General features: G+C 44.6%; 2 protein-coding genes across 4 annotated transcripts in view; one reads left to right on the top strand and one right to left on the bottom strand.

Annotated features, from left to right (window-relative positions):
* The window catches only part of GNA13 (G protein subunit alpha 13), a 35,956-nt gene extending 30,098 nt beyond the window's left edge, over nt 1–5,858 (bottom strand). Inside the window, exon 1 of the mRNA XM_077328376.1 lies at nt 5,516–5,858. Coding sequence (XP_077184491.1) covers nt 5,516–5,798 — 283 coding nt within the window. The 5' untranslated portion in view covers nt 5,799–5,858. The remainder of the gene's footprint in view (nt 1–5,515) is intronic.
* Nucleotides 5,831–15,014, top strand: part of RGS9 (regulator of G protein signaling 9) — a 54,146-nt gene continuing 44,962 nt past the window's right edge. For all 3 annotated transcript variants that reach the window (XR_013229507.1, XM_077328374.1, XM_077328375.1), the window contains exon 1: nt 5,831–9,718. Coding sequence is in view for 2 of the 3 variants with exons in the window: in XM_077328374.1 (XP_077184489.1) it covers nt 9,656–9,718 (63 nt within the window). In the remaining variant the exon portion in view is untranslated. The remainder of the gene's footprint in view (nt 9,719–15,014) is intronic.

Raw genomic sequence — 15,014 nt, forward strand, 5'->3', positions numbered from 1 at the left:
AGATATATAATCAAATCATGGAATATGCATGCAACATCACATTAATTTGTATTCTGCCACTTTTCAATTTCAACTGCCCCAAGCATAGACTGTCCTCCTGCAGTGGCATTTGACCCATTTCCCTGACCAGTTTCCATTTCCCTAACTTTCCAGAAAGTGGCAAGCCTGTATTTATTCAACACACATAACAAGCCAGTTCCAGGCACTGAGAAAGAGTAAGATTGATACCATACATTTGTATGGCTTTTATGAATTAACATAAACTCAGCACTCTTACATAGTATATACAACCGGGAAAGAGTATAAAATATTAACAGTACAAACACAATACTCAGGTTGATTGCGTATTATTTGGGATTATATAGGCTGCTTATAGAATTAGATAGATTCTTGAAGGACAGGTCTATCAGTAGCTACTAGATATGGTGAGGGGAACTTCCATGTTCTGAGGCACTAATCCTCTGAATCCCAAGGAGCAGGCCTGACGCGTCTCCAACACGTTGGGCCTGCTGCTCTCACCGCAGCGTTGGCTCCCCCCCCCGCGAGGTCCTGGCCTTGGCGCGCCCAGAAGAGCAGGGCCACCGCGTCTCCGAAGCAGCAGGCCTGCTCTTCAGGGCGCGTTGAAGCCTTCCCGCCACCCCCTCCCTGCCCAAGGTCCTGGCTTAGCTGGCAGGAAAAGACCAGGCCCACCGCGTCCTGCTCCATTCCCAGCGACAAAGCCTCTTCCCCCCAGCCAAGTCACCGGGTAGTGGCCAATGATGGATCTGCAGGGGGAAGGGAGGGGTTCCAGTCCTTCAAACCTCTCAGTTGTTCCTGTACTGTTGGTGGTGGCTGGAGCTGAAGTTAAGAGTCGAGTCCTTCTTCAAGGGGAATTGGGGTGGAGTGGGTGAGAGGGTGGGTGAGTAGACTGTATTTGTCCTACAGTGGCAGTCAGTAGCATGAGGCTAAGGTGGGCTCACTGGGCCACTCCGGACCTTAGCAAATGAGTGGGTGGGCAAGAGGCCTCCACCTGCCTCATACTACTGGCCATCCTTTCTATTGAGAGTTGTTCCAGGGTTGCCAGCTCTTAATTGGGAAATTCCTGGAGGTTTGGGGGGTACAGCCTTGAAAGATGAAGTAAATTCTTAAAAGGGAAAAACTTCAGGGCCTGGGGGGAGAGTAGTAGACTTATTAATGTCATAGGAAAGCAAAGGGCAATGAATACTGCAAGTGACTGGAACTCCAGGTGCATAATTTGAAATCCAAAGAGCAGCTCCACAGGTCAGGGTTGGGTCTGATGTGGACAGGTTTATCTGTTGTGGGGAAAGTTCCACTGATTACAAATAAATATCAGTAAATACACTTAGGACTGCACCTTGTTCAGAGACCCTTGAGTTAAAACAATATTTCTTCGAAATTTAGCATGGGGAGAGGGGCCTATTTAACATACTGCACACAAATAAAACTAACTTCTCATGTAACATAACGGCCAGCAGCACCTACAGCAGTGTATTGGCTGAGAGGACAACTTGCTCCACCAATCACCAGCTAAAGGATAAAAAGAAGATGCCATGCATGCTGTTAACAAGTGAGATTTTTTTTAGTTTTTCTTTTTTACAGAGTTGAGCGTTTATCAGGGCTTTTCTGCATTTGGGGGGGGGTGTGATGTCACTTTCAGTTGCAGGACACCTCCGGTGTGAGTGGAAAGGAGGCACTTTTGTGAGTATTGAAGTATTTCTCAATACTTCAAAGCCCGAAAAATATTTCAGTGGTACCTCCACAGTCAAAAGGCTAAAAAAGGCTAATCTAGAATGTCATTAAGTTGCCCAAGGCAAGCACCTTTCTCAATCTCAGTCCCTTCCCTTGCAATAAAGAGAAGCTGGCCTACCTTTTTAAAGGTGCTTCTCATTCATAATCTTGCTGTAATCCTGTTCTAAGGATTACAACAAGATTATTAACGTGATGCAAGATAGAAGACATGCATGGTGTCTGAACACCCTGAACTATTTTGGTGTCACCAAATATACAGTTTTTTTATAATAGCTTCAACTCCTGAAAGTTTATACCCCCAAAATCTTGTTGGTCTTTAAGATGTTACTAGTTAGAGCCTATTTTCCCCTTGTCACAAATTGCATGTTAGTATACTGTTGTAGAGTGCAAGCAAGAAATTATTGAAGGCTATTCCTAATGCAAAATAGAGAATGATGATTACCAATTAGAGAGCTTTTCTGTTTGGGGGGAGTGTTTGAGTGTAAAATCTTCTAAAGAAAAATCATTTACAAATATAACAATGAAACGGCAATTCCTCAGCCTCTATTTTGTAACCTAGTCTCAGTCTCTATTTCTCTCAGCCTCAGCTACTCCACAAGATGACTGTGGTGGGGAGAGAAAGGCAAGGCAATTGTAAGCTGCTTTGAGACTCCTTATGGAAAGGAACAGCAAAGTATAAAAACCAGTTCTTCTAATCAAATTCCATGATTAATAGAATAAAACAACATCAGGGGGTAGTTGTGTTGGTTTGAAACATCAGAACAAAGTTTGAGTCCAGAGGCATCTTTAAGACCAACACAGTTCTGGTCAAGGTATAAGCTTTTATTCAGGGTATAAGCTTTTGTGTGCATGAATCCTTCATCAGATGTATCTCAAACTTTTGTTCAGCGTAAAACAAAACAAACCATGTTTATTATCTGCATTAATAGGTCTAAGTGGCACTGTTTAATTGCCTAAAAGATCAGCCATGTAATATTGTCTCTGCATCCTTAGATTAGCAAGGATTATAAATGGGTTGAAAAAGATGAAACCAAATGATAGCAATTAAACTGGTTATAACACAAGCACATTTGGATGGCACTTGCATGGATGAAAGAGAAACATGCAATCTGTGTAGGAGTTTAAAGAGTGCACATTTACCCTGGAGGCAGATTTTCCTAGAACAGAACTCTTAGTGTGACCAATTATATATAAGCTTCAGAGAATTTTTAACCCTTATGGTTGTGTATAAAACAGTAGCAACCTCTAGGAACATCATTAGAGCCCCAAACTCAATTTTAGAGATCCAAATATATCTGAAGATGTACAATGATACCCACAGGTACCTGGGAAATAGAAAAACAGAACTAGCTTTCCCAGCGCAGGGCTACAAGTGACTATTGTACAAACTGAACAAATGTTGTACCAAGATTTAATCACCTCTAAGCTGCTCACCTTTCCTGAAGTATTATGTGGCCAGGAGCAGTCAGAGACCTGAACATCTTTCAGACCAGTATAAAGCATGGGTACTCATTTATGGTTCAACATGTCTTTAAACTGCAGTCCCTGTAATATATAACCATTAAAGTGACCAGATTTTAACATTGGTAAAGCGGGACACCATTGACCGGGGGGGGGGGGGTTCTTGATTAAAAATTTGGTCTATATGGAGCAACAAAAAGTTTCATAGAATGCATAGAACGTAAAAATAGTATTGTAATATATATATTTTTAATTTCAACATAAGTACAATTTGCCAGGTACCCCAAATGTCCCTCCAAAAGTGGGACAATCTGGTCACCTTATTTAAAGTATGTGATTCATAAATTTGCTCACTTCATTTACAGTCCCCCTTTCTCACTGAGACTCTTGGTGGATTTTGCATTATAACATACTTCTTTGAGAAAGCAGTGGTTTTTTTAAAATGTCAGCTAACTTGTATTCTTCTCCCTCCTCCTTAAAAAAAATTGGGCTTGGTTTCAGCTATAAATAGTGACAAGGTATACTGTAGGATTCCAGTTTAAACCTGTTCAGCCTCGTTTTCACTTTCATTGCTACCTAACAATTTGCTATACTGTACACAAGATAAGTACATTTTGATAGCATCTAATCTGTACAATGTCAAAAATAATGACCCACTTAACTCACTTCTATACCACAAGAAAGTGTTAAGCAATGACAAAGAGGCACCCAATATGAGACACGTTCAGAACAAATGTCTTATGCTTCACTTCCTTGTGTGAACATTTCTTTAAAATTCCTCATAACGTGCTCAACATAGTCTCCCAATTGTATAACCCATGAAAACTCTCCTTGCTTATCTGTCTGGCCCACATTTGCACATCTTTTCACATAATATACAAGTACAGATTAGTGTAATCTGACACAACTGTCTTTATACTGATAACAGATGAAAGAAGGTCATATATTCTAGTTACTCATAAAACTTTTTAAAAATGGCAATCACAATGCAATTTCTGACTGCACCTGATTCAACTATATTATATTATCATACCACTGAGTAAGGCTCAGTTCTGATCAAGGGCATCATGAGTGCATCCCCTCCTGGGTTTTCATCCCATTATCTTGGATCTCTTGATTTCCTTTCCCTCCCAGCCTATTATTTCTCATGATGCAGTTTGACTATTGGTTGCAAAAAGTTAGCTATGTGGAACAATAAACTCAGCTGAAGCTCAATATTGCCTGCTTTGACTGATGACAGTTCTCCAGAATCACAGAAAGAGAGAGAAAGAAAATTTCCCAGCACCCGTTACCCAAGTTTCCCAAGCTAAACATACCAACTGTTGGACTTAGGCTCTTCTACATGCCAAAATGTGTGCTTCATTACTGACCCACGGGCCCTCCTTGAAGTGTCCTTTTGATTACCACACATGAGCCATCCACCATTCATGCCTGAAACCTTTCCACCGTATCCAGTTCAAACTCTGTGACCAAGCTCTCCTTTGAGACACCCACAACCTCCTAGCTACATTCTCCTGGTCTCAACTTGTGGCGGTGTGTGCAGTGTGTCCAGTTCCCCGTTGGAACTCCCACCCCCGTACCCTGATGGCCATTCGCTTGCCTCTACACGCACTAGTCTGATTTATTCATCTATCCTTTGACCTGACCTTCCACCACAGCACCCACAATGCGAAGCCCCGACGGTCCCAGCCCCAGCCATGCCCTCCATCATCATCATCATCACATAACACCGTGCATTAAACACAAAAACTAAAACCCCAACAACAACAACAGCGCACCTTTTGACATTTGGCTAAGCATCCATTCCCCAGCTGCTGTCCCCGAAAAGACCACGAGAGCGGTGGCCCCCACCGCCCTATGTCATCCTCGCCGGCTCTCTCCGCCCACTCTCCCCCTCCCTTCCGACTGAAGCCCCCCTGCCCCCGCTCAGCCACCACTTGCTGCACAAAGTCATCCAGCTCCGCAGAACCCACCCTTCTTGGCGAGCCCCCTAAGCCCGGATCCCGCCAGGGAGACCCTCCGCGGAGCCCCCCCCCCCACACGTGCAGGAGGGCAACAGCCCGGAGGGACAGGGGCTGCCTGACATGACCGGATGGCCCCTCCACACCCAAGCGCTCCGCACCGCCCGCCCTCTCCTCCTCCTCCTCCTCCTCCTCCTTCCGCGGCCTTGAGCGCTCCGCGACTTCCCGGTCCTTCCTGCTTGTCGCAGCAGCCAGGCCTTCTCGAGCGGCCACCCCCCCCCCCGGAGCCTCCCCCCCCATCCCCCCCCGCAAGGGGTCTCGGCCTCGCGGCCCCCTCCCCTCACCCTTGATGACGTTGCTGTAGATGGTGGCTCGGAACTCCTCCCGCGCGGCGCGGTCCCAGTCCTGCCCGTGGATGATGCGCATCTGCTTGAGGAACGTGCTCTTGCCGCTCTCGCCCGCGCCCAGCAGCAAGATCTTGACGAGCCGCTTGACGTAGGTCTTCTCGCGGTTGAGGCACTTGTCGATCTCCTTGGACTTGCGCTGCTGCTCGGCCTCGCTGCTGTTGAGCAGGCAGCCGGGGAAGCAGCCCGACAGCGGGGACCGCGACGGCAGGAAATCCGCCATCTTAGCGAGCACTGCCAGCCAGGGAGCGGCCGCCGCGGCCCTGCTTTACTCTGCGGCTGCGCAGCACCCGGGGGGAAGGGGGCGCGGCCAGCCGAGCGCCGCCCCTGCCAGGAGGCCATGTGACGCGGGACGCCGCGCGAAAGGAATCACGTGACGGACGGCCGACCCAGCATCTCCCAAAGCTTCCTCGTCCTGCCCCGCCTCCCTGGGGATCCTGGCAGAGGCAGTGCGACGTAGACCCGGGCGGCAGCGCAAGCCACGCCTTTCTTTCCTGTACCCCCCCCTGCCCCCTTGGACGGTGAACCGGCCCCGTGGTCGCAAAGCTTGACTTAATACTTTGATGGGCAAACTGTAGATCTCCTGGTGTGACAGACTACAATTCCCATGAGCCCCTGACAATTGGCCATGCTGGCAGGGGCTCATGGGAATTGTAGTCCATGGACATCTGGAGAGCAGCAGTTTGGCCAGCCCTATGGGCCCATCGTGTGAGTGTTCGCCCAACACTGCTTGGTTTAGTCTCTCACTTCTTGATTCCTCTGATGAGCAGCTGATTACAAGCCACTCTGTAGTACAGTTACTTGAGTGTTTTGTCTTTCGGGACCAAGAGTAAGGTCTATAGCATACGTTCATCCGTTGAAGCAAAGTTGAACTATGGTACTCAGAGTGTGGTTAGAATGCATTCAACTTCTTTTTGTTACAAATACATTTGGTATTCATTATCTTGTGCCTTGGGAGAGGTAGGAGTTCAATAGTAGTGTTCACCCCTAACTCTGGGAAATCTTGAGTGACCTGACAAATTCCTTCCCCGTTGACCACTTGCAGATACAGGGCCACCTTCAGAAGCTTGAAGGGAATGCTAGTCCAAAAGAGGTGGTGAGACTTTTCATTTCTGTGCTGGTATCATCAGGCCTGTCAATGGGACCCAGAAAGGAAGTCTGATCTGAGGCGCATGTCCGGCCTCAAGGGTGCAGCAGGGACTGCATTTCAGGGTTGTTATTGAACCAGCAGGAGGTGCAGAGGTATGTCCCTGGAACCCTGCATAGGCCATGTTTAGCATGCTACTGGTGTCCTAGGAACACCGTTTACCTTACAGGGCAAGTAAGTAACCCAGAATCACAGATCTCAGAATTATTCCTGGAGAGATAGGCTGATGTGATGGAGAAACTGTGGCTTCTGTAGAGTCCTGGATGTCTGCACAGCTGTTAATATTATGTATGCAAGACTGGATGGTTGGCAACACCACCAAGAAGAGAGGAAACACCCCTCTGGGAGCTTGTCTAGCCATACACCCTGGTAGCTGATATAGCTCCTATAGCACGTGACGGCGAACTATAACAGTGAAATTGAATTTACCAGAAGAGTACATCTGCCATGCATTTTTTTGTTTCTTTTTCCCAACTGTTCCCTGGGGTTTTCCATCCTGCCATTTATCTCTCCCACCCCTCCATTTTCATTGTCCTGCTTAAATATATCAGCAAAGTAGTGCCCACATCTATGACTACAGTGTGTTCTCTCATTATGGCAAAATATGGTATGGTTTGTGCTGGTCAAGCCTTCTTTGGTTCCTGCAAACTGCATATAACACACAGAAAGCAAGACAGACTCTGGATGTTTCATCCTGGGAACAATGGTGCTTGTGAAGAAGAGTTGGTTTTCATACTCCACTTTTCACTACCTGAAGGAGTCTCAAGGTGGTTTACAATCACCTTCCCTTCCTCTTCCCATAACAGTCACTCTGTGAGGTAAGTGGAGTTGAGAGCTCTAACAGAACTAACCTGTGAGAACAGCTCTGAGAGAACTGTAACTAGCCCAAGGTCACCCATCTGGCTGTATGTGGAATCAAACCTGGTTCTCCAGAATCGAGTCTGCTGCTCTTAACCACTGTACTACTAGCAAAAAAAGTTTCCTCATTTCGTCCTCTGTGACATGAAAGCTTCTGTTGCTGTGTTGTTATAGTGCATGTATGTGGCCTTGGAGGTGGGGACTTGAGACTGGCCCTACCTGTCTTTTCTCACACACTTCCTTGTTTGTGTGTCAGGTACCTTCATTAGGCATATTATGCTTTGCCAGTGTAGATTGGAATCTATTCAGTCTTCCCAACTTTCCACTTCTACTACTGCATGCTCAATTTTCAGTGGGGTTTTTGGACTGTTTGTAATGTATTTCCCGCCCCCTTGCAAAAAAAAAAGTTTCCCCTTAATGAGATTCTGTAGACACAGTGGGACTTGGCCTGTGTGAAAGAGGATCCTACACACACACTTTCTCCTCAAAGAGATGTAGAAGTGGATTATCCCAGTTAGTGGAATGACATTCCTTTCAGCCCTCTGTGTCCTGGTCCCCTCCCCAGGTCCCCACTCCCTACATGGTGGCATGAGCTCTTGGACAAGCTGAGTGCCCTGTCAGAGCTATCACAGTTCCATGGGGCCTGCAAGATGGAGCTCTTCCAACAGGTGTTTGCTCAGGGCTAGGGTTTGAAGATCTCTGGGTCCCTTCTCCCCTCTCCCTCCTTTCATTTTATTTTTAAATGGCATCCTCCCTTATTTAATCACAGCACAGAGTCTTTGAGACCTACCAAGGGAGGTAATTGTTAGGTAAATTCTCACTGTCTTTTTTTATTATGGGTTGGGTTTTTAACTAGGGTTTTATGATTTTAGAATATTGTATTTCCTATTATATGAAAGCTGCTGTTCTGGAAATCCTTGTTAATGGCCACTGGATAATTTTTGTCTAGTTGCTCTGGATATTGTCAGTCCTAGACTGATGATATTAAACAGGTTTCTGCTACAAATGTACTGTCTGGCCACAGGCATGTCATATTCCTTCAATCTCTGTTGAGGTGCGAGAGGGACTTAGGGAGTGGCTTGGAGAGATAGATATGGGACAGGAAAGGAGGAAGATCGGATGAAATACAAGGCAGAGCTTACTGGAATCTTGAGATACACCACTTTTTGAGGATTCTGCCCTCTGATGCAAAGGAGATGCACATTTTCAAACACTCACAGAAAAGTCATAGGTGAATGCAGGAAGCATTGGAGTAGACCACCGGCTCATGCTGACCACATTTGAAGACCTGTACTCTCTCTGTTTCACTGTGACCCTGGTTAAACTCCACTGTGTCCATGGCAAACATGACTGCTGCATAAAGGGTGATCTGGAATGAAGGTTGGTTACACACCCACTTCTATTTAGCAAGGCTGAGGTATTCTTAACCCTGCTTCCGAAAATCAGATACTCTTCTCACTGGAGATGTGCCTGAACATCTTTTAGCAAGATTTAGAGGGCACAGTTTATTAGCATAGTTTCAATATAGGTTTTACATCTTCCATTTGGCTGTTTTTTAGCATTACCTGCCCCAATGCTATAAGATGGATAAGGTGTGACTCAACATTACCAGATACATGTAGTAGCTTTGAATGGGAAGAAAGGAATGAGATTCCTTTTAAGAGGGTTTGTTTGCCAGTTGTATTATGTACGATGAAGATTACCCTTCTAACAATTTCTAATCTTTGGAAGGTTCTGAGCGTTGAGGGATTTGCTTGAGAGAGATACTGTCCTCTATTTTTAGCCTGTCAGCCCTGAGCACATGAGTGGAGCTCCCTCTAATGCTAGTCGCTGGGAAGGCTCTGGACACTATGCAAATCAGATCCCTGTTCTCCTTGCCTATTGGTTACGACAAAGCAGCGTCTGATTTCACCGCTGCCTTTATTTTCCAGACAAGGGAGTCCCACTAATGCAATTTGCTTTGAACCAGTAACAGCAGCAGCAGCAACAAACACCTCCACCTTCTCTGCCATTTGTCAAGCCTATTTTTTTCCCATTCTTCCTTCATAGCTTTTGGGTTGGGTAAATAGAGCACAATGACTATCAGACGCATGGATCAAGGCCAGCGTCACAGGCCCAGAATGGCATTCCTGAAAAAGGTAATTTACTGTTATTTTTAAAATGTACCTGATATTACCTGATATTGGAGGAAACCTGAATGCAATTGTAAATGATCTGTTATTTGACAAGAATTGCATGTCATAGATATGGTGCATGCAAGTGAGGGAAATGTTATCACAATAGGTGTACCTTTTTAGTTTTTAGAATGAATTATTTTCTAAGAATGCTACACTTCCATTAGTTTAAGGTTGAAATATGATTGTTTTTCTTTCTCCGCTCTTTTGGTCTAAAGCAATGAGAGACAAAACCTCTTGATTTCTAGAGTCTCCAAAGGAAAACAACCTGTTACATAGCCTGCTTCACATGGCAGCAGTAGAAACTGCTTGAAATGAAACTGAGCCAAGGTAGAGGTTAACAGGCATTATGAAGATATTGTATTAATTCCGCATTTTATTCCTTGCTATTTTGTTTTTTGTTTCTGTATGGAAATGTTCTATTGCATTTTTGTTAGGAGTGCGTTAGAATAGACTAATTGTGCATAGGATTGTACTGTTCGTGCTGGTTCAAGTCTGGTTAATTTCTCTCCCCATTCCCAGAGCGCCTCAGAAATCAATAATTATTGTGGATCATGATCTGATGCTTGCACACAAAGGTTGTCATCTAGAATAATTACCACCCCAGTACTCACTGCCTTTCACATGGATTGGAACCAGCTGCGTGGGTAGAAAGGATGAGGAAAATCCACCCATCACCTTCTTTCAAGAAGCAACTAATCTGTATTAAGTGTTCTTAAGTATTTGTTTATTTAAATATGCACTCTTAAGAACTTGCCTGTGATGTCTTTTACAAAGTGTGACACAAGCTCTGATATCTGCCTCTTCATAATCCAGTTTGAATAGATGTGCTTATAAAATTGTTTAAGTTTATCTTGGAGAGGGAAGGCACCACAGTAAAGCCTGAGCTCTATAGATTTGGAAGGGAGACCACCAAGGAAGACTCTGCAGAGGAAGGCAATGGCGAGCTACCCCTGCGCCTCATTTGCCTCAAAAGCCCCTTGCTGGAGCTGCCATAAATCATCTGAGATTCAACACACACACAAGTCTATCAGATGTCACAAAGACAGATAGCTGTGTTTAGAAATAGGTCTTCCTTGACGCTGCAGGTGTCCATAAAAAGAGCATTTTAACAGTGCCCAGTATCTGAAAAGAGTTTTAACAGAGAAGGTATTACCCCAACTTTTCTTCCATGAGTGTTCTTCCTTTTTTTGTCTGTGGCTTATCCTGGTGATCAGAATTAGCTGAATTGACAGTGACACAGCTGCCCATTTCAGGTCTGTGTGCTGCATTTAAACCCTGCACAGCATATGTGCACATCCGCCTCTCATCGACACAGGAGGAGGTGGCAGGATTACAAGTGAGAAAAGGAGAGATCAGAGGGAGTGTGGATTTATTTGTCATCTATTTTCAGTGTTTGTCCTTTTCATACTCCATGAGTGTTTTCAAAATATTTTCTCCTTTGGAACTGTCTTACCTAAAGCATATGATTTATTGTTAAAAAAAAAACGACTAATAGTTTATATTCCTTTTTTATTTGTACTCCTGGAAATTGCACAAAGAACAAAAGGATCACAGTAGAAGATTGGGTAATGCCCTACATTTCTCCTGCGTTACAGGAAGATGTTTTCATTGGGATAAAAATGCTTCCAGTTTTTGCCACAGTAATATATTAGTCTTGGCTATTTTATTTATAAAGCACAATAAGAGAATGTGTCAAGTATATCTTATTTATTAAAATTTCCCAGAGATAGTGGGGGGCTAGGCTGTCCTTTTTGTGTGAGTCTTCCCGCCCCCCTACACAGAGTACTATGTAAAAGAGATTGTTGGGTCTCACTTTTGGCTTTTGGAGCCCCTATAACATCCCTGCAACATCTAAGTTTGTACTTTTCCATTACCTTTGTCTAAAAGGTTTTGAAATTGCTTCTAAAAAGGTGAGCCTATGTGAAATTGTGCTCTATAATGTAATGGCATTAAATTGCTGTTCTAATGGCCCACCTTTGGATATAGAGTTACCAACAGACAAAGTGAAGGAGTGCAAGATCCACATTTAAGTTATAAAGGATGCCGCAAAGCTTGGACTTCAGTTTTACTCTGGTTTCTCTGGGCTTCAGTTTTGCACCGTTCATTGGTGCTATAGTGGTCTGAAAATGTTCTGTAAAATATGTGACATCTGCCGCCAGTAAGAAACGATAACGTGATATAACATCAAGGGAAACTTGTCTTATAGTGTTGGTCCATCTAGTCCAGTAAAGTCTGCTTTGGGTTGGTAATGGTTCTCCAGGATCTCAGGCACAGAAAAATCCAGCTTCCTAAGTCTGTGACTGTCTGTATGTAAAGCGTGTGCTTTACCATTAACCCGTGCCCCCTCCCTGTGCTGAGAAGGGTTAAGAAAGACATGAAGAGCTATTCATTTGCAGATGGTGTTCCCCTTGAATAGCAAAGATTGGCATGATGGTTGGCTTACTGGCAGTGCAGTTCTGAGAAGTGTTAGATTGTCCTGAGCCCACTTAGAAGGGTGCATCTCTGCTTAAGATTGCAAAGTGAGTATACTAAATCAGCTCATTAGTTCACTATAAAATGCCATGAAATCATATCCTAATCAATTTAAAAGTAAGTACCCAATCTTTACTCAAAACAGGCCGATACCACACTCTTATACATTAAGTAAAGTTGGCGGTCTGGACCACATTGCCACAAGGCATGCTTGGTTTGCTGCCCACTGCTTTTCTCAAACGTACTGGAGAAGTATGTTTTCTTTCCAGTTAACAGACTGTTGCAAACCTGCTACTAAGGTGAATGAAAAAAATACTGACCAATTGAGAGATTACTTTGGTATTTGTTTATTTCTCGTTTTATTTCTTTGCCTTTCCCCCTACAATGTTCATGGTGGCTTACAGTAGAAACCATCCTGAAAAACAAAAACTGTCCATTATTTCATGGTAACTCATCCAATTGTTCAAGTCACTACCTGTTCCAGTAACTTCCTGTTGTGATGCTGGGCCATAGGCAGCCTCAACTGTCAGAAAAGTGGGAAGCAACAAGTATAATTCCCCAGGTCATGAGGTGATTCAGCAGTGGACAGGCAAATAGGCAATGCACCCAAAATTTCATAATCATTTATTCACATTAATGTTGTGAACTTCTTATCCTTCTGATACAGACTTCCTACCCTCTGCTATCCTGGTTGGGGTCAAGTGTGTTGTTGTTGTTAGGTGCGAAGTCGTGTCCGACCCATTGCGACCCCATGGACAATGATCCTCCAGGCCTTCCTGTCCTCTACCATTCCCTGGAGTCCATTTAAGTTTGCACCTGCTGCTTCAGTGACTCCATCCAGCCACCTCATTCTCTGTCGTCCCCTTCTTCTTTTGCCCTCAATTGCTCCCAGCATCAGGCTCTCCTCTAGGGAGTCCTTCCTTCTCATGAGGTAGCCAAAGTATTTGGGGTCAGGTGTACTCCCCCACATAAATCCTTTTTTTCCCCAAGACTGGCTCCCTTTCAGCTCTCTTGTGCTGCTATAAAACAGTCCTAATTCTTCTCTTGCCCAGCCAAGAGATGACCTTAGCCCCACTCTTCTGGCCTTTAAGCCATTTCTATCCCTACTACCACAGCTTCCCAAAGTGATTAAAACAGGGGGATCAAACCCTGCCTCTACCTGGTTCCTCCATCCTTCTGCTTCTTTGCTGTTTTGCCTTCAGGCCTGAGCTGGAACTCCTCACCTCCCTCTTTTGCTCACCTTAGCTCATCCCATATGATCTCCCTCCCACCCCAACAGAGTTTAATAGACAAGATGTGGTCAGCTCTCTGCCCTCAAGAATAATAGCTGGATTACAGCAGCAATACAGGGGATTAACCTTTGTATCCTGTCAGTCTAAATACATACATACCATACTGTTATTAGCCCTTGCAAGAAAAATCAGGCTGCTCAAATTGCCTCTTTGTTGTTGTTCTGAGGTTAATAAGTGTGGTTTTGATTGACAAAACCATCTTCATTTGCTGTAGTCCCAAACTGAGCCATAGCATGCCAGTGTATCCTTTAAAGCAGTGGTTCTCAACATGGGGGTTGGTACCCTTTTGGGGATCGAATGACCCTTTCACAGGGGTGGCAGCAGGGCAATCAGCTTGGCTGGGGGGGTGCCATCCACACAACAGCCTTGCGGGGTAGATCGAGATAGAGCGTTCGTCTGTCTGGAGTACCGGAAAAAGAGTGAGATTGGCATGGTGGGACAAGAGGCAGAGCTGAACTGAGAACCCTCCCCCCCCAAAAAAAAAACAATTGATATCCAATCATGAACAATGGATCTTCATGCCATTGGTCAGTTTTGGTTTAATTTCTGTGAAAGAACACTTGCATAATTTTATGGTTGGGGGTCACTACAACATGAGGAACTGTATTAAAGGGTTGCAGCATTAGGAAGGTTGAGAACCACTGTTTTAAAGAAATACTAGGAAGACCAGATCATGGCTCTTTCAGAATCTCAACTGTTTGGGGGCTAAAAATGACTGTTGTCCAATTAAAGACCATGGCTGACCAGGAACAGGAAGCATTATAGTTCTACTAGAGCAAGGGAAACTAATGGGTGGTTTTTATGGGTGGAATCTAGGAGTGCATCAGGGGACAGGGAAGCATTCAGCCTATAGCCTCAAGTAGCTCATAACAAGAAGAACCAGAGCAAAAATTGGAGGATTTGTGATGGAGCTGGGTGTGATCATGAACACTGTTCTATCAATGGTTTATTCAAGGACCATGCAAGTGAACACAACATAAAAGACTCTAAAGTGTTAGCCTTGAGTGGTGCTGTATCACAGTCATGTTAAAGCATCAAATGGAGATGAATCCTGTGATCTGTGGATGCAAGGAGTACAGATCTCCTCTGTTTCTCCTACATAGCCCTTTCCAGTCCTGGGAAGGTTGGTTTCTCAGGCAAAGGGATTCATGTGTGCTAATTGCTGCATGGGTTGGGCTGTTGCAGTGGGGAGGGGTCAGTCGCTCCTTTCTATGAGCAGAACTAGATTCATGCCACAAGTCTTCAGTGACATCAGTTGCCAAATGTTATTGGCTATATAATGCTATCATATTGATGGTTAGTTGGGACCACCAATCCAAAAGCAGGAAGAAGGGGGAGGGGGTTGCAATGAATATCAGTTCAAGCGAACATTTGTACAACTTAAGTGATATTGGGGGGGAAGGTTCTGCTCAACAGGAATTGATAGTTCCAATGTGAAAATTGAAACCAGTGGATATTCAGTACTGTCCTAACCATAATCTCTTAGCCTGTAT

The sequence above is a fragment of the Paroedura picta genome, chromosome 3, assembly GCF_049243985.1.
Source record: "Paroedura picta isolate Pp20150507F chromosome 3, Ppicta_v3.0, whole genome shotgun sequence".
NCBI classification, from domain to species: domain Eukaryota; kingdom Metazoa; phylum Chordata; class Lepidosauria; order Squamata; family Gekkonidae; genus Paroedura; species Paroedura picta.